Consider the following 19,639-nt stretch of genomic DNA (forward strand, 5'->3'; position numbering starts at 1 on the left):
TTCTATAATACGGGGTTCACACACATCTCCGAAAGGAGTCGTAATCGATCGACGACATTACTACGTCCACGACACCATTTGCTTTAGCATCAATTCATCGTTAGTGTCGAATTATATCTTAAAATATATTATTGTGTAGTTCTGTGTTTTTTGTGAGCGAAAATGGTGAAGATGGAACATGATGTAAGTAACTAACTAAATTTAATTATTTTAATAAACTTATTATTTAATCGCAACTATTAACACAATCTTATAATACTTTCTTCGTAAGATAATATCATAGTATTTATTCATCTCTTATTCCATTCTCGATGTATTTTAATGAGGTATATAAAAATTTATGTTAGATCTTTCAATATCGTTAGAAATTTACTCATTTCCGTCAAATAATTTAATAATCTATTTATATTTCAGATATATATTTCATGCTTTCTTTATTATTAAAAGAATATTATGTATATTAAATTTTACATAACATCAGTGTACATTCTTCAACGTATTTTTGATCCATCGATATGAATTTTTGTTGCTTTTTATATTTAAAAATTTATACTGGCTGTAATTTTTTTTAATTAGATATTATTTGAACGATAATTTTTATTAAACAAGTACATACAATGTTAACGTTACGTGTATATATATATATTTCGTCCTAACTAATAAATTGTATTTGCTTTTATATAACCACATATATGCTATTATACGATTCTTATTAACGTTAATGTTATATATATATATGTAAAGTGTATTATAAATTTAACTTATTAAAATTAAATTATGTTTGCTGTAAACTGATAAACGAATTCTAAGTTTTTTCCGTTACAGTTTAATCCAAGTTTAGCGTACCCACGCTACGCCATTTTGAAAACGTTTCTGAAATTATAATTTATCATTTATAGATTATTTTCTATGTATAATTTAATGAAATGTTCGTAATCATTTAAAAAAAGAAAAAGTTTGTTTTAAAAATATTTTCTTTGTCCATTTGAAACTGATTTTAATCAGAACTATCGTATTTATTTTTCATGATAATTGTACAAAAAAATTAAATCAAAATGTATATACACATATAGAATTAACCTGCTTAAACGTGATTAACATTATTTTAGGATGGTAAGAACGAACCTGAACATGTTCGGAAATTATTCATTGGGGGCCTGGATTATAGAACAACAGATGATTCTTTGAAAAAGCATTTTGAACAATGGGGTGAAATCGTAGATGTAGTTGTTATGAAAGATCCTAAAACTAAACGCTCTAGAGGGTTTGGTTTCATTACTTATTCACGTGCTCATATGGTAGATGATGCCCAAAATGCAAGGTGTGTATATTATTTTTTAATTCTTAATTCTTTTAATAGTTTGGATATCTGTAACTTGGTATAATTATTTACTTAATAATAATATTTTATAGACCGCATAGAGTTGATGGTCGTGTAGTAGAACCAAAAAGAGCTGTTCCAAGACAGGAAATTGGTACACCTAAGGCTGTAACCGTGAAGAAATTATTTGTTGGTGCATTAAAGGATGATCACGAAGAAGAAGACCTTAGACAATATTTCCAAAGCTATGGAAGTATTAATTCAATTAGCATAGTCACAGATAAAGAAACAGGGAAAAAAAGGGGTTTTGGATTTGTTGAGTTTGATGATTATGATCCAGTTGATAAAATCTGCCTTCAACGTAATCATCAGATACGTGGAAAACAGGTTGACGTTAAAAAGGTAAACATAAATTGTTTAATATATGAATTATTATCTTTTATATCTCCTATTTCTATTGTATTGAAACATAGTTTATTATATGAAGTTTTTGTTTTCTAACAGGCCTTGAGTAGAGCAGAAATGGCATCTGCTAGTGGAGGAGATGGTGGTGGTGGTGGTGGAAGCAGAGGAGGCCAAGGTGTTGGAAGAGGACCGCGTGGTGGTAATCAAGGCGGTGGCAATTGGGGAGGACGAGGAAGTGGCGGAGGTGGTGGTGATTGGAATAATGGTGGTAATCAAGGTGGTTATGGTGGAGGTAATCAAGGAGGTTGGGGAGGTAACGGCCCGTGGGAAAACCAGAATCAAGGTAAAGGTTCGCAGAAAAAAAACATTTTACTATATTGTTGTTACAAAACTTTATTTCATATTTTGTATTAGATGATAAAACTTGTCTGTGTAAGTTGAAATCAAGCTATACAATTATGAAGAAAAAGTTTTGAATTACTAAGTTAAAGAATAAATAAAAATGTGATATCTGATTTGAAAATTACTTTTAAAGGTGGGGGATGGGGTGGTCAGGGTGGTCAGGGTGGCTACAATAGCGGTGGAAACTGGAGTAATGATAACTTTGGTGGAGGATATCAACAAGGCTATGGTGGCGGACCAGTACGAAATAACTTCAACTCTGGAGGCAGACCAGCACCCTACGGTATTAATATGGGTCCTAGTGGCCGACAGTCTGGAGACTCGAGATGGCTACCACCCTTTGGTGGACAAGGTTGCTTCCCTCCTTCTCAAACGCCACCGCGTCTGCCACGCAACTTGAGTAACTGAGTGCTTTTAGTATCTTGCAAATAGTATGACCATATCATAAATTACAATTTGTATAAACATGTTGGTTCAAAATATCATATATCTGATATGATAATAAGACTTCCAAGTTACACAAGTTGCGTTGGCATAAACATCAAAATTTATGATTGATTAATTTTAATTTTTAAATAATTATATATCCTACTTTTATATATATATAAGAATCCACTTTACATTTTTACTGAATTCTGTGTGGATATAATTTGATAAACATTGGATAGCATGGTGGGATTTTTATGCTAACTATATTACCAAATAAGTACTAACATTTGTTAAATACTTCTTTATATATATATATATATATATATATATATATATATTGATTGCCAAAATTAAATAATAAGAGGAAATTAATCTACATATATTTAGGAGAAAAGACATCAGGCGCGATGTTGCAGTGAGAAGGAGCGCCTTTGTCCACTCTCTCTCTCTCTCTCTGCTATCCTAGGATATTCATTTAATTAATATTCACTTCATATAAGTGAAGAAATAGATAGATTTAAACTATAAAAAACATCAGTAACTTTTTCCAGAAACATTCATCTCGTAATTCATATCAACAATCAGAAATGGTTAAATATAACTACAAAGAAACATTTAAAACCATGTTTGTTATTTCTAATACACGAAGTGCATAATTTTACTAATATTTCTATTTGATTATGTTTACAGGTCCAATGGGTGGAGGTAACTCAGGTGGTGGTGGTGGTTATGGAAATCAAGGAGGCTATGGTGGCAATTCTCTTGGTGGTGGAAATATGGGTGGCGGTGGAGGTGGAGGTGGTGGTCGAAGATACTAAAGTTTCTTTTCCAACAAGTTTTGTTCATTCTCCCTCACACGGTAAGCATAATTAATTCATTTTGGTAACCGTTTTTTATTTATTTTCTTTTTTCGTCTTTTTGTTATAATTGTTTATTTTTTTCGTTTCTTTTCTGAAAACTGTTACCTGTAGTGCAGGTAAACTCCTTGCTTCTTCTTCTGAACAAACCATATCCATCTCGATGTATACTTCATCTCTATTTATATATATATATTTAAGGTATTTTATATTTCGTTTAAACCACTAAAAAATAATTTAGAATAATTTTAAATATCTTAGATTGAAATAAAATTAAAAACCAAGTGCAGTACATAGAAATTGTTATAAGGGTTTAACAGTCATGCATAGTTCTATTATATTTATGTTATTATAAATATGTAGGATGTAAGGTATTGAAAGGCACGATGGAAGACAGTTTATCAGATTTAAAATTAGCATATAGTTTATATTTTATTAATATTTTCACTTAGGTAAATCAGTCAATTAGAACAGGTATTCAGTAACAATATTTATTTTAGTTCTTAAATTTCATTTTGTTTTATTTCAAATTTAATAAGAAATTTATCTGATTGGCTATCTACACAAGATACATGTATTATTATATATATATTCACTTCTTTCAGAAAATACATTGGACGTATACACTTTTGATTTCACGCTTCTTTACTATTATTTTTTCTTCATTCTGATTTTGTTATCACTTTTTTTTATTATTATCGTATAATAATATTAAGTTGTTCTCTTCTTCTCAATTTTCATTATTTTTATTTTAGTGCAGTGTCTAGATATTTGGTTGCATTTTTTTGTTTGTTAAGTATAGTTTAATTTCTTTTTGTTACGATGATATTGAAGTATTAATGCATATATAAATTAAAAAGAAGTGTTTTGTTTTCCTTTTCACATAACACTTTAGCGCAAAACATAGATCTTTACAATTTCTGGGACTTTTCAGTCATTGCAACTAACAGATTTATGAATTTTAAACCTCAGGTGAACCTACTACTTGTCTTCTAGTCGCCAGTACTTCTGTACTGTTTAGTAGTGGAGCAGGCAGGGCTATAAGGCTAGAGACAAGACCAGGCAGGACAATCAGGATAAAGGACAGAGAAGCATCATCTGTTAGCTCGCAGTGAGGGAGGCTTATGCCTGTATTTGTTTCGGTATCTAGCACCTACTACATCCCCTACACATTCAACTCATCATGTGAAATTGTTGCATCATATTTCTTAGGGAGTGCCAGAACACCTTGACTGGCACATGATAATACTTATTAGAAGAGGCAATTGTTATTTGTTTAATCATTACTATCACCCATAAAAGACTCGTATATTGGAATAGTTAAGAAGTGAATCTTTTTCTGATTAACGGTATAATATATTTATACCATGCAACCTGATTTAATTGCATATTATTTGTTACATTCATTTCTCTTGTGTATCAGATTACGATTGTGTAGGATATATAACATTGTAGACATTGATAAAAAGCTCAACTGACCCTCGTGATTACAACAATAGTTTATTTACAAATTTTTAGGTTTTACTATTTTTATCATGTTTTTAGTTTCAATAAAAAAGAGATCATCAAGGAAAAAGCTAACAAACGAATGAAGAAGAAAAAATGCAATCATTATTATTTAGGTAGAAATTCTTAATGGAAGACAAAATATAATGGAAGAATATCGAAAAAGTTTTAATAGCAGTTTAATTAAAGTAGGCAATTTAAAAACAAAGCATAGCGTCAGTCAGCATTTCATAGGTTACTTAGATTAACCAATTATTGATTAAGTTGTAATGTTTTAAGAGTTAGTTAATAAAACTGACCAGAACCTTTTCCACGCCACTCTTTAATTTATGAAACAACGAAAAATATTGATCAGCAGCATAGGTTAAGTCAGAGGTACAAAAATTATAGCTGTGAGGATTCCAGAGAACAGGGAAGTATAGAAAGAGGAAGACAGATGATAGTATAACTCGACGAAAAGATATATGATAGAAAAGATAATTGTACTTTTGTCAATCTGTGTAGAAAATGAAGGCACCAATGAGTGTTTTATATTTATGTGTAAAGGCAGTATTAAATAATTTGTATATATGAAAAAAATACCTATTATCAATTTTGTTTAATTTTAATAATGCGTAATTAAGATTCTAATGGATTTATAGATGAAGGGATACGTTTCTCACCTCAATTCGTTAAAATGATCACTATAACGTGATTTATATAAAGTTATAACTTACTGAACAACAAAAAGAAATACTCTATAGAATTCTTATTACTACTATAATAGAAAATAGTAAGAAATATATCTTTACAGTTTCATATAGGTTGGCAATTTAGATAATTATTTTCTTTTCGAAACAATATGACGTTATTTTGGTTAATATAGGAATATTATCCTACATCTTTATACTTAAATCAGCAAAGGGACAATAAGAAGTGTTTTTGTTTTTTGTATTATTATATATTATATTAATCGCTTATGTCACTTATCCAAATTGAAAACCTATTTCTATAAATTAAGGATTCTATAAATTCAGGAGATATGATTTTGATTATGTTACTTCAATATTTTTCGTATCCCTCTCAAGTAAATCCACAACCAAGGTTGAGAATTAAAATCAGTGTTGTACTAAATAAACATTATTAATACATATGATGCTTTTATACAGAGAAACTTAGGCTAGTAATATATATAATATGTTTCTATATCGAGGGTTTCGAATGGTTTCTCTTTACATATATATATATACATCATTAGTTGTTTCATAATTTAAAAATAATATCCAATAATAATTATCCGAACTCATTTGTTTTTATTTAGTGATTGTTTGGTATAGATTTCATATCTATCTATCTTATTTAATATTTTTAAATATCATTGAGTTAAAATATATATTAATCTTTTATTTATTCTAATTCTATATTCGAATATTAGATCAACATATATTACGATTATATAATCGTAGAGCATCCCAGTTGTTTAGTTGATTGTGCAACACTGATATTATAATATTAGTATGTGTGTTATATAGTGTAGTTCGGTGTTCAAAAATGCAGCTTATTAAAAGTTTTACATTTATATTTGAAATCAATGCTAAAGTTTAGCAATGTCTACTAGTCTAATTTATTTTCCTGCCTTACAGTCACTTTTATAGTGATTTAATCAGATTTTGCTATATATATATAGCAAATATATATATTTATGGTAAGTGGAATGTGACTGTTAGGTAAATCTGTGCTGCCTATACAAGAATAATTATGTTGTTAGAGTATGATAGGTAGTTTTGTTGTCTAGAGAATCCACATAAGAGATAATTAAAAGTAAAGAATAGTAAACATAGCTAGACTTTGTGGATGGATCTTTAGTGTGGCTGATTAGAAGCATGAATACAATGAAGAAATGACAGGCAGGTAGCTGAACTAAAGGATTCTGACCTCTGCAGCAGACTAGACCTTGCTAGGATAATTACTAGCGTCTGTAGTGCAACCACAGGTAGGAATTCAAGAATCATCTGTTTAGATATATATAGGGAATTGAAAGGTAAATTGTGTATGCATGATATTTATAATGTTTAGTGGTACTCTGGTCCAAAATACATTTTATTTTGTTTTCCTATTTTTTAATGTATATATATTTTTTTATTTTTTTATTATTATGAAAATATAAATTATGGTTGTTATATGGATATATAGTTTAGGACTGTGATATTTCAAAAAATATTATTTCTATTCACTGCACATGATAATGTTTTTTTTTATTTTCGAGCAATGGACTTTAAAGCATTAATTGGTTATAATATGAATTGTTTGAAAAAAATAGTAGCTAGTTTTCTAAACACATGAATGAATGCTATAATTCTTATTATTAGCCCTTATCAACGTGCACCACAAATAAATTTTGACTTTAGATATTTCTATAATATATATTTTTTAAGTTTTCTAATATATGCAATAGCTTTTCATAACAGAGGATATTTAATCGCAATATAAAAAATTAGGTGTACATTTATTTTTATATATATATATAAAATAATAATTTTTTAAGTTTTTAAATTAACGAGGTCGTGTACACACTCAAATTATTTAAATATCGATGAAGTAAAATAAACGTGATAAGTACTTTATTTTTATGCTGTTCGCAAAGTCTAATTTTGTTTTTTATTTAAAAAATTTTTCTGTACGCATTTATACGTTTCTAAAAAAAAGTACTTGAATTTTCATATTTAAATTACATTAAATTAAATGACACATTGATGAAATTTTACTAAATAAAAAATAATTATGAAGATTTTGCGGACAATATAAAGTACCATAAACTAATTATATTTATTATGCATATTTATATTTGTCTCCTTACAGGGCATTTCAACATGACAGGCATGGCCTTTTTTCTTTCTTTATTTCTTTTTTAATTTTTTTTTATAATTATTTTTTTTATATATTCACTATCTTTCTTGTGAATAATTAATATGTCACCCATTTATAAATATGCGAGATTTTAATAAAATACCTTTCATTAAATTATTTTTTTATATAATTCGCAGAACATTAACTACAACAATTGAAAGGTGTTTTACGAATATCCTCATATTATTGCATTAATATTTCTATATATTGTGTAAGTTTAACTTGAAAATAAGTTTTGCAACCACGCAAATGCTAAATTTATAGCTCGATGCTGTATTATGTTCGCATAATAACTAATTTTTCGTTTTGTTTTATCTAAATACTTTGATATTATGCAGTTTGAAGATTTCAATCATTTTATCAAGATTTATTTATTTATTATTTTTTTACATCTTAACTTTCGATCAATATCGCAAAAAAAATCGTAGTAAATTTGCTTTAAAATCGAAATAATTATTACAATTTATATTGAAGAGACTAAAAAAAAAAAAAAAAGAAAAATAAACAAATTGGTATGATATGTATAGTTCTGTGACACATTTTGTGTATGTATAGAAGAAGTATGAAAGAAAGTAATTTTTTTATCTTATCTCGCTACTTTATTTTGCTTTCCTTGTATTAATTGCTGTCTTTCGTTTTCATTAATTTCTGGTTTACCATCGGACTGGTACTCCAAGACCGCATCGTGCCTCTCCGCTACTCCCCAGAGTCAGCCGTCGTTGGAGGTAAGTTAAAGTAAGTTGTAAATAATTAATCATTCATTAATTACGATTAAATAACATTGATAGTTATAATATTCACAAATTAGAAATTTTAATCTGTTTTATGGAACTAGTTTTGAATTGTACATATTAAAATATATTAAATTAATTTTAATATATTTATTTTTATAATTTTTGTATATATTTTTATTAACATCTTAGAATACAAAAATAATATGTTAATGTAAATACGAAATTATTTTGTAAATAAATTTTATAATTTAATTTTTGTATGATTCGTAGATCCATAAAACAGATTTTTTTAATTAACATTTATTTTTAATCTCGATATTATCTAATATTTTTTATTACGCATTAATTTAATGCGATTAATCTGGTATAAAGGAAAAGATAAATAAAAATTATACATGTGTCTCTTTCATGAGATTTAAATAAAGTTTCTTTCAGTCTCTGCTCGTGTATTAATTCATCGAAAACCTCTAAAGACATTGTGGTCTGTAAGCTATGCCTTGTACACCATACAAAATAATTTATTTATTTAATTTATTTTTTAATACAATATATCAAATTGATGGTTTATACACATACAAATACAAAGATGTCGACGGTAATATACTTTTAGTACATAGGCATAGTCGTACGACAAAAATGTATTCTGATCCTTTTTAACATCCTTTAGAAATGCGTACACCTATAATCGATCGATCATCGTTATCAAAAATTGATAGATAAATTGATTTTAAAATAAATAATGAATTTATTAAAATTTCTTATACATTATCTCTTAAGTCATTAATTTGTTTCGAAACGAATCGAAAATTTTGTCCTAGGTTTTCAGATACACGAACCAATAAAATTGCAGATTATACAATAAAAGATAATAAAAATAATGTGTTAATAACAAAATATGTACATTTAATTAACAATTATAAAATAGCAATAAGTCGTGATTTACATACATGTATACTCTTATATTTAAGAAATATATATTTACGGTAATAAATATATTAGAAACGAATGACAATCGAAGATATATTCCAAAAAAGAAAATTAATTACAGATTGAACTTAAAAACGAATGAATTAATAAGTATGTACTTCTTTTTTTCGAGGTTCGTATTCTTTGGTTTGTAGAATGATCGAATTTATCGATTATTAAATAAAGGTACCTCAAACATTATACATATTACGAATATTTCATACACGATAATAGAATTTATATATTTATACACGCGATCGATTATTGAACCATTGTTTAAATTGAATCTCGAGGATAATATAATAGATAAATCTGAATGAATCGTTTTATCGCGTTGTGTTTACCTCGTGCATAAATTGTCCCCCAACTATAGCAAGCCCCGTGTATATTAGACCTTTCTGTACTAAACGAAGGATCGATCTTTTATTTAAATCGGTGATGTGACAGTAGAAGGATTATCAGACATTTCGCTTCCACTACTGCTGCTGCATTGAGGTTGGTCTATCGATGAACTTATGGCAGTAACGTTTGTGGATGCACATGAATGTCCTGCGGATGATCCAAAGGCGTCTTTATAAAGACACAGTCTGCAGAAATTACCACTACCATAAATGGGCAAGTTAACGAAACCACTGGAAACTGCGAAGTTTCTGAAAAAAGAACATTTCCAAATAAAAATATAAATATTTCTTTTAAGAATCTTAAGTTCACTATTTAATTTTATTAAATGACGAATTGCGTGCACATCGTTTGCTCTCATGCTCTTCTCATGATTACACATTTTTAATATAGAAGATTTATTTTTTCTAGTTATTTATTTTATTGTTTCACTTTATTTTCTTTAAAATAAAAAATTAAATATGTATTGAATTTGTCATTTATTAAATATAAAAGTGAAATGTTTGTAAAAATAAAGGATCCCAAATGAAATCATCCTTACTTATAGAGAGAAAGAGATAAGAAGGATTCGTGGGAGTGAATTCTTTGATGAAAATAGAGAGGAAAGCTCGGAATAGAGCCATGATGTGGCCATGGGAAAGATAAGATGCGCGAAATTCAATAACAATAGCGAGAGCACGTCGGCCCTTCAAAGCATATGGTACTTCCCGCAGTGGCAGCAGCTTCCACGGTATTTCGCTACGGTGCATCCAGCTAAATCATTATCTTGTCAGGGTTGATGTATTGCTCCTACGATATGGTCATTACCACGGTCATTAGCACAGCTGTACTGAAGCGCCAGACAAGATACTTAAACCATACGATTTTTATCGATATTAAGATTTTACATCTTATGTTAGATCTTTCTTACTAATTTGTTTTTATTTATTCTAAAAATAAGATTCAAATTTTCATCAAGTTTCAATCAGAAATTTTTGTTCTCGCATATCTTATATTATAAAAAATAAAATATTTGTATGCGCGCGCGCGTGTGTGTGTGTGTATTGTTATGTAAAAGAAATATTGTTAATTTATTTCTGCATAAAAATTTGATGAAAATATGATCGATTAAATGAGCCAGTATTTTCTTTCTATTCTTCGAGAATATGATAAAGGAAAATAAGAAAAATATCTTGAGAAGAAGTAAAGTATTTACAGAAGCATCTTTCTAGGGCCATTCTCTTAAAGACTCGAAGAAAGGTTGTTCGGCACGCGAGCGTGTAATCTCTCCTTCTGAAAAGAGGCTATTTAGTGGTGTATTCCATCGTATCAGAAATATCAGCCCGTTGATTCGTAGCTTTGAATCAGAGTCAACCCTCTCAGCCTTCAACGAGATTTTTTTCTTTCTTTTCTTCTGGGTATTATTCAGCCAATATGCACCTGATACCATTACAGTACTCGATCAGATGGTTCTATTCGATAAGCCGAAGATAAACGCCTGGATAAACGCGTACGCACGGTTTATATACCAATAGATTTTCCGATCCACTTGGTTCGACGTTTCGTTCGTTTATTCGTTCAACACATCCGTTAGTTCCCACGTACCTTTGGTTACGACGAAGAAAAGGTAAAAGGACTCGAGTTATCCTAACTTTTGTTAGTCCTCATTTAGATTAGGATACTTACGAGGAATCAACAGGAAGAGCTTTACGCTCGAAGGAATGTTTCGTGTGACAAATGCGGTATCAAGTTGTCCATAATATTAGTTAATTTTAGTAACAGGATAATCACCTGTCTATTATAATTATATCTAACTATTATATTATAATTATATTTTTCTATATTAAATATAAAAATTTAATGAATTTTTTTCACACACACACACACATAATTGCTAAATTTGTAATTAAATGAAAATATTTAACATTCTAGAAATTTGATAATATACAAATTAATATAATAACGAATTGCACAATTTTGATATTTTTGTGGATATTTTTTAGTCGCCCCAATAGAATCAAATAAAAAACATTGCAAAATGTTCAACCATAATTTCGTAATGCTTACCGATACTGTTGATCTAGTTGTGCCTTCTCAATTCTCTTGTCTTTAGCTCGACGATTTTGAAACCATATCTTGATCTGTGTTTCCGTCAATCTCAAAGACTCCGCCAGTTCGAATCTTCGACCTCTTGATATGTATTCACCTCTCCGATATTCTATTTCCAAACGCAAAGTTTGTTCCCCGCTAAATGTTGTTCTCTGTCTTCTTGGTCGGCCTTCTTTTCTTCTACGACGTGCTACTGCATTTTTTTCATACAAAAAGATTTTATTTTAGGTAAACAAAATGACAGAACGAACAATTTAATCTAGATTTGGGTTGACCAATCAATATTTTGGAAGTTTTAATATAAAAAATATAGTAGTGTTATTAATTTAAATATAAACTAATAAAAATTCCATAACTGCTGATTGTCCAACCAACTATTTTGTGTTTAAAACAACGATTATTTTATTCAAATGAATTTTATAAGTTTTATTAAAATTTTATTAATAATTATTTTCATTAGGAACATAATATTGAAGATATTATTAAAATCATATTAAAATTATTTTTCACTTGTTGGTAAAACTTATTAATGTATCCGATATTGTATTTTATATTTAGTAAAAAGTAAATATCAAATAGACATAAGATTTATCATCAAATGTACACGTTCTATCTGGACAGGACAGTAATCCGATGCCGTAACCGCAATCCATATTGTAAAATAATTAGGATGTGAAGGATAAATGATACCGGAAGTCAGATGCTCGAGGCTTCGCACAATCTGGTTCAGAATGGAAATAGGATCCTAATTGCTCCTCGAACCCTACTCGATGAATTGCATGGATGTTCGCACTTTAGAAAGAGTGCTTACCAAGCGTTATTGTAAAAATTTGTCTATCTTAAAATATCAAACGTAAACACCCCCTTTTTTTCTTTACAGAATTTATACAGTTTAAAACATTTAATAATCACGTGCTATAGTATGTGTTAATTGATTTTAATTATATATAAATGTAATTTAGCGTATCGTTATTTTTTATTGTTAAGAAAAACAACTTAATAGTTTCCAAAATGTGTGCTAGCAATTAACAAAATACTTTAATTTAAGATTGTGTTGTATATTTCAACTTGTACGTGTATGTGTATAAATTATTATGTCTGTACGTAAATGCTTTTCACGGAGGAATAAATTTCACTTAATATAAATACGTCAACTATAGAACGCGTTACATTATACCGCTAAGTTTACATTAATGAATATTACTGGAGAAACTGCAAGGAGCGAAGACCAAACGAAACGGATTTGACAATAACGATAATAACTTATCGCACCTCGATGAGTTCACTGTCACATGATTTATCTCTCCCTTTCTCTTCTCGTTTCCTCTTTCCCTCTTTTTCTTCTTTTTTCTCTCTCTCTCTCTTTTTCTATCTTCTGCATTTTACTTTTACCTCTAAAACCAGCCTCATGATAAAAATGCAGTAATGACGGCCATTACGTATTTTTATATCACTTATTTTGAGAATTAAATTTTTAAATATATTAGAAATTATGTTCAATAACTTCTAATAATGTTTTAATTTATGTATATGTATGAGCACAAATAAATAAATTTATATTGTCTTAAATTTGCAAGTAATAAAAAATAATATAACAAAATAAGAAAATGACTAGAATGGAAAAGTAAGAAAATGTAATTAAAAATGATGTATTATTTAGGGATAATTATAACAATCCTAAAAATAATTAGATAAAATATTATTCGATAATATATTCAATTAATTCCGAATGACCAGGAATCTTTGGTGGCGCCTGCCGTGACAACGGCTTAAGACCAGAGAGGCGGAATTGGTTTGGGGAAATATAGCAATGCATATTCTACATTGAGATTCGGCCAACTGCGTTTCGTAATCTCATCACAATATCGCCACGAGGTGGCGAAGCGGGATAAACCCTTCTCAATGTGTGCATGTATACGTGTGTATTTATTGTAACAACGACTCACAATGACGAAATCTCAGGCGAACAGTGAAATTTTTAAATCCATTTTCTTCTACCCTCTCTCTCTTTCTTTCACATTTTTCTTTCTTCTTGTTTTTTATCTCCTATCTCGCTTTCTACATATCTATTAAATTCGAAAACACAGAAAATTACACGTTCTTGATTTATTAATTTTGAAAGAAAGAAAATAAGCAATTAATTAAAATTCATCATTTTGATGTAGCTATAAAAATATTCTTATCATCGATTTATCTAAAATATAAACATGCACAGCAGTATTTCCAAATTCATCAAGAATTTATCCGATAGTATATAGCCGAGTTCTCGATCTCCCTTCTACGATTTTATTATAAAAGCATTCAGAACGCGATATACTAGAATATGGAGGTTTTGTTAACAAGTGAATACAACGTGCACTTCCAAAGGTCCGAGGATTCGAAGTTTCCACGGTAAGCCGAGGATGGACAGCCATCTTTGCCGCAAACAGGAATATATGCGCGTTTTGAATAAACGCATGTCCCATCGGTATAAGCAGATTTGACGAAGTCGCGTTATGATGAAGACACCGCACGTCCGTTCTTTCTTTACCAACAACCATTCAAGTAAAATATCTTCGACAAAGACTCTTCTCCCATAGACGTCTCATGAAAATCCCATGGACGACGGCTATCATTTCGATTCGTCTTTGACGCTTATCGAGTCTCCATTCCTATTTCTTCCCCACGATTACCCCCTCTCGAACTAGTTAGAATTGTAGGATTCGATCATACGACGAATGAATTTATGTTTCATTCAAATTTATATGTGTTAATTAACTTAATTGTTAGGTGACATTTTTGATCGTTGATTAATCAAATTTGATTGAAGAACTTTTTATTTTTTTCTTAAATAGAATTTTGTTTTCTTAAGAGTCTATTGATATTTGTATTGAGTATTTATTTTTTATTTGGCGATAAAAATTTGTAGTGGCACACATATTTATTACCGTTGAAATTAATATCGTAAGGTTTAAAGTAAGAGATTTTTTGTTCATCGAAACTATACAAAAATACTTACGGAAGGCAGAGAATCCTTGCAAATGATGATCCGTCGCCGTATGATTTGTTAAGCCATGAAGATGCGGCGGAAGTACAGAAGGATGTGCGAGTTGCGTCAGGTGCAGCGTGTGATTAGGAGTACCAGGAAAAAATGTGTGAGATAAAAAGGGAATTCCTAAGGTCGGCAACCGAGAATCCTTTTCGGATACTCTTGCATCCTCTTGTGATATTCTCAATTTTTCAGGATCTTGCGTTTTACTTTCTTCTCTTGCTAACGTTTCCGTCACACTATTTTCCTTATACACACAAATGCAAAGATATAAGAATAAAATATATTTTATATGGAAATAAATTTTGGTTGTCCACATTTTATATTAAAATAAAATTACAATAACCTACAGGTATAATATATAAATAACATAACGTCAATTAAATTCTAATATTTTTTAAAGACTGTTTTTTAGTGGATCGCGAAATAGTTTTAATTAGATTAATCACTCTATATATTCAAAATAAAAAAGGACTTACTTGTGTAGTACCGCTATGAGGTGTAGAACGCAAAGTTTCCGTGCCAGAATTCGCATTTTTTTCGCAGACGTTCCCTCTTGTCGAAGATTCAAAATTTGTCCTTGATTTCGAATCTTCCACTTCGTCGTTCACTTTTTTCGTCGATTCTAAATGACCATAGATACGTGCGAAAAATCGTCGTGGGGATGACGGCCTTCCTGTTTTCGTCGACATTTAATTCACTGCGACAACGACGCGTTTTTCTTCAATAATTTCAGAATAATTTCAAAGAAATCCAAACATTCAATGGCAATATTAGAAGAAAAGAAATGAAATGAATAATTAATAAATCAACTCAATATATCTGTCAAATTTTCTTTTTGATTACTACTAAGATCTGATTTGTTTTCTCTATCTTTTCACAAAAGTTACACGTTCCATCATATCCCTTTACTCCACAAAACCATTCTTCTCTCAACACTTATATTAGATTCTGACACCATAAACGAACCCTTTGCCCATATAAAAAGAAAAATTTCCAAATCAGTTAATTCTACTTCTCTCCTTCTTTCTCTTGTTTAAAACAACTCTATTTTTGGTCGCAAACAAATTAATAAAAATTAAACAACAAGTCGAGGTCGATAAACAATAAATGAATATATTAAACTCGAAAAATAGCACGACTTCGAAGTGTATAGCATAAGAAGGTGATTCGGTATGAAATAACGCGCGCATCTGAATCACCTTGGTTGCACGTCCATTCTCTCACCTCGTGGTGGGTATCTCGATAGCAGAAGGGACTGTTCGTTGGTAACATTATTCTCCCTACTCTACTGTGGGAGTCCCCACCATCAATGTTCCAATCCCCATCCATTCCCGGCCTCCTTCTAATCCCCGTTGTCGTTCCTTGCACCGCCCATTCGGTACGAGACGCTCTCGTATAGGTAATGTATATCTATATACCTTCTATCTACCTGTATACATTATATATATATTTTTTTTAAATGCTCTCAGCGCGCGATCTATAGTATTATAAGATTTCAACTTTAATTTTGAAGAGTAGACAGCTCAATTTTATTAATCCGTATTCGAAAATACAAACATTTCGTTCGTTCGTTTAATAATCATTTCAAATATGTTTAATATTGTAATGTACTATGCTGGTTTTAAGTAATTAAATAATAACAATTTATCGTCTAATAAAAAATATGTAATAATTTAAACAATAGTATAATTATTTAAACATTATATAGCATAAGATCTTATATTATGATTATTTAAAATCGATATTTTATCAATAGAAAAGTTTTAAACTTGAAATCGTAATATGATGTTTATAAAAACAAATGTTCGTTTCACTTTCGCAGTTATCGAGACTGTATTGTTTCGAATTCCAACGGGTGTACATCGAAAATTTTTCCTCCTAGAATATCCTTCCTATCTAGAAATATTGAATATTTTTTATTTTCGATTATTTAAATAATTTAGAATATTCGTGCAGTATAATAAACGAATATTTAAGCAATACTTGCTCGTAATACACGTTTATTGTAAAATAATACGAATTTAATATTTGAATCTAGGTTAACTTTAAATTTGAAATTGGCAAGTGACAACATAAAAATTGAACAAAACAGTATTGTTCAGCATCGAAAATTTTTCCTCCGTACACGAGTAAGTTAAAATATTTTATAATTTATAATTGTTTAGACATAAGTACACTTGTTTAAATATTACTTAATAACACACTTTGTGAATATAAAATAAATTTTTTTTTATATGGATCTAATATTTCGTTAGATGAAACTTTCGAAAGTTATCATTGTATTGAAATGTTTAAATAAATATGCTTTTATTTAAAAAATTACTTTTAATGTTAATGTTAAAACAACGTTAGAATAAGATTATTTTAATCTTAAATTCTATTAAATAGGAATATTATTTTCGTTATACATATGTAACTTTCGGAAAGTCATATAAGTCATATAAATAATAATTAATCAATAAAAGAATTTTTGTTGACTTTCATAAATGACAATAAAACAGTTCAACGGTGGATTTCGAGAGAGACGCTACATCGATCTTATACTCCGTGAATTAAAACCGCAATATACATTTCTTTCGATTAATTAACAATTATTTTAATACTCTCTAATGCACTCTACTTATATTTAAGATTGTTTAAACACATATAGTATATATGTATAATTTTCATATGTTTTTATTTTTATATGTTTTTAAATGAATGTTTTGAACTCGATGTCGTTACTGCGCTAAAATGGTTAAAAGATATTCATTCTTATCTAAGGAAAAGATTTAGATTTAAACGTGTAAACATCAATGCATGTTATAGCGATTTAAATTTAATTATTATTCATTAAAATTTGGGTCTTCAGAAGCGGTTATCTCCTCGTGGGTTAGACCCGGACAATGATATTTTACTTTTCATATAATGTGTTTATCATATTTTTTATGCTGTACATTCCATTGCTAGTAAAATTCAGCCAAAAACCGCTTAGAATAAACGTTATAATTGTAATTAGTTTCTTTCATCTCCCATGTCATGGTTTTTCCTAAATACTACTTTCTTCTTTCCATTTTTTCATTTATTCCTTTATAAAATAATAAGTACAAATTCATAATTATAAAGTATTCTGTTTCTCCTTCTAGATTTTAAAGTATTTTAAAAATATTCTTAAATATACTGATCTTCAATAATACTCTATTTACTTTTTAGAAATTCTAATTATAAACATTTTTTAAGCCGTTTTTTATGTGGAATGCGGTCGGTAGTCACGTCGCGGTCGCAGTCACGATAAAAAAGTTGCTTATAGTTTTTTATTTACGTTATCGTTTGGTTAACGTCATCCTGAGTGTAGGAGACCTACCATGCACTCATCACTGAAGATAAAAAGTAAATTAATTTTTATATCAAACATTTGTACAAAAATACTAATAATTTTTAATTACAAAAATGATATTAATAATATTGTTTTATTTATTTATGTTTCAGAAAGTCATTGCAATCGTACGTGTAGAGCAATGTAGTAATCGTGTTGTATCGTTAAAATAAAAAAACCAAAATATCGCTAAATAGAGTCAGTGTTGTTGCCGTATGTATTTCAAAAGCTCATTTTTTCGAATAAAGAAACTCGTTTATAGTTTCTTATTTCGGTTTTAAACGTTTACTCATTGTTATCTTAAGGGTAGGTAAGTATCTTCATCACTGAAAAGATAAAAGATAAATTAATTTTTATATTAATTACTTATTCAATAATTTCGTATTTTATATAATTTTTAAATGATAACAATGATTCTAATCATTTTGGTTTTTTTTCCTCTCATCAAAAAATCATTGAAATAATGCGGGAAATAGGAGCAGCATACGTTAGACTTTTTCGGGTTTTATAAATTGACTGCATGCAAAACAGTTCTAAAATTAATTATAGAGTCAATGTTTGTACGAATAATTTAAGTAAAATTTAATCGCGTAGTATAGTCAGTACCGTGATCGCGATAAGAAACTTTGAAGTTTCTTATTTTATCGTTTAAAATAATAACAGTCTCACAGGTTGTTCACGTAGTAGAGTCAGTGCATCAATAAAGATTTAAAATTTACCGTGTTTCGAAATAAAAAATAAAGTGTAAAATTTGTTTGATTTAATTGACTGCGTGCAAAACAGTCAGCAACTTCTTCTTGTCTCATCGGTTAAATTCATTTAATTAATAGTGTAATTAATTAATGCACTTCCTTTACACTTCGTATTTTTCTCGCATTAGTAGTTGTAAAATCGAGCGTTACTCGATTTCGTCCAGAAAAACATGTAATAATGTTTTATATGTATTGTTTCGTACTTAGTTTCTCTAATCGTGTTAAATTTTAATATATCAATACTTTGATATTATAAATGAATGAGCAAAAAGACAAACCCATTCGCGACGGATAGACTCTGGCAATCAAGTGATGACTCAAAGCCACTTCTTTCATTACAACAACAAACTTAATGAAAGGAGTCGTCCGAGGTTTTGAAATATATAAATATATTTTTCTTTTTTAAAATTCTTAAATATTAAAAAATTAAATGTAAAAATTCTTATAAACAAAAAAACAAAACCAAATGACTCGTAGAGTCTTATAATTAAATCGCTTAGCTCTATAA

General features: G+C 29.0%; 2 protein-coding genes across 5 annotated transcripts; one reads left to right on the forward strand and one right to left on the reverse strand.

The window, feature by feature from the left end:
• Positions 1-26: 26 nt before the first annotated feature.
• Positions 27-8,602, forward strand: LOC122520178 (heterogeneous nuclear ribonucleoprotein A1, A2/B1 homolog). 4 transcript variants are annotated; one of them, XM_043640193.1, is made up of 7 exons: positions 27-183; positions 1,110-1,321; positions 1,414-1,723; positions 1,826-2,075; positions 2,262-2,480; positions 3,248-3,416; positions 8,484-8,602. In XM_043640193.1, the coding sequence occupies exons 1-6, from the start codon at positions 163-165 to the stop codon at positions 3,373-3,375; spliced, it is 1,140 nt and encodes a 379-aa protein (XP_043496128.1). In that variant the 5' UTR covers positions 27-162; the 3' UTR covers positions 3,376-3,416; positions 8,484-8,602. The 4 variants fall into 4 exon arrangements, with proteins under 4 accessions (XP_043496128.1, XP_043496126.1, XP_043496130.1 ...); XM_043640191.1 differs by lacking the exon at positions 8,484-8,602 and adding an exon at positions 4,387-6,487; XM_043640195.1 differs by lacking the exon at positions 8,484-8,602 and adding an exon at positions 4,387-6,487 and having other exon boundaries at positions 2,262-2,411.
• Positions 8,603-9,702: 1,100 nt separating this feature from the next.
• On the reverse strand, positions 9,703-15,796 carry LOC122520179 (homeobox protein rough). Its single transcript, XM_043640196.1, has 4 exons — positions 15,501-15,796; positions 14,992-15,268; positions 11,952-12,186; positions 9,703-10,156 (listed from the first exon to the last, which is right to left on the reverse strand). The coding sequence occupies exons 1-4, from the start codon at positions 15,711-15,713 to the stop codon at positions 9,934-9,936; spliced, it is 948 nt and encodes a 315-aa protein (XP_043496131.1). The 5' UTR covers positions 15,714-15,796; the 3' UTR covers positions 9,703-9,933.
• Positions 15,797-19,639: the final 3,843 nt, after the last annotated feature.

Source organism: Polistes fuscatus, unplaced genomic scaffold, assembly GCF_010416935.1.
Source record: "Polistes fuscatus isolate 324 unplaced genomic scaffold, CU_Pfus_HIC Scaffold3, whole genome shotgun sequence".
Classification (NCBI taxonomy): domain Eukaryota; kingdom Metazoa; phylum Arthropoda; class Insecta; order Hymenoptera; family Vespidae; genus Polistes; species Polistes fuscatus.

Excerpts from the sequence above, each read along its gene's own strand:
- LOC122520178 (XM_043640193.1), top strand. The coding sequence starts at position 163 with ATGGTGAAGATGGAACATGAT. Across the intron at positions 184-1,109 it reads TGGTGAAGATGGAACATGAT|GATGGTAAGAACGAACCTGA; the intron begins GTAAGTAACTAA and ends ACATTATTTTAG. Across the intron at positions 2,481-3,247 it reads ACCACCCTTTGGTGGACAAG|GTCCAATGGGTGGAGGTAAC; the intron begins GTTGCTTCCCTC and ends TTATGTTTACAG.
- LOC122520179 (XM_043640196.1), bottom strand. The coding sequence starts at position 15,713 with ATGTCGACGAAAACAGGAAGGCCGTCATCCCCACGACGATTTTTCGCA. Across the intron at positions 15,269-15,500 it reads CTCATAGCGGTACTACACAA|GAAAATAGTGTGACGGAAAC; the intron begins GTAAGTCCTTTT and ends TGTGTGTATAAG. Across the intron at positions 12,187-14,991 it reads GCAAGGATTCTCTGCCTTCC|TAGCACGTCGTAGAAGAAAA; the intron begins GTAAGTATTTTT and ends AAAAAAATGCAG.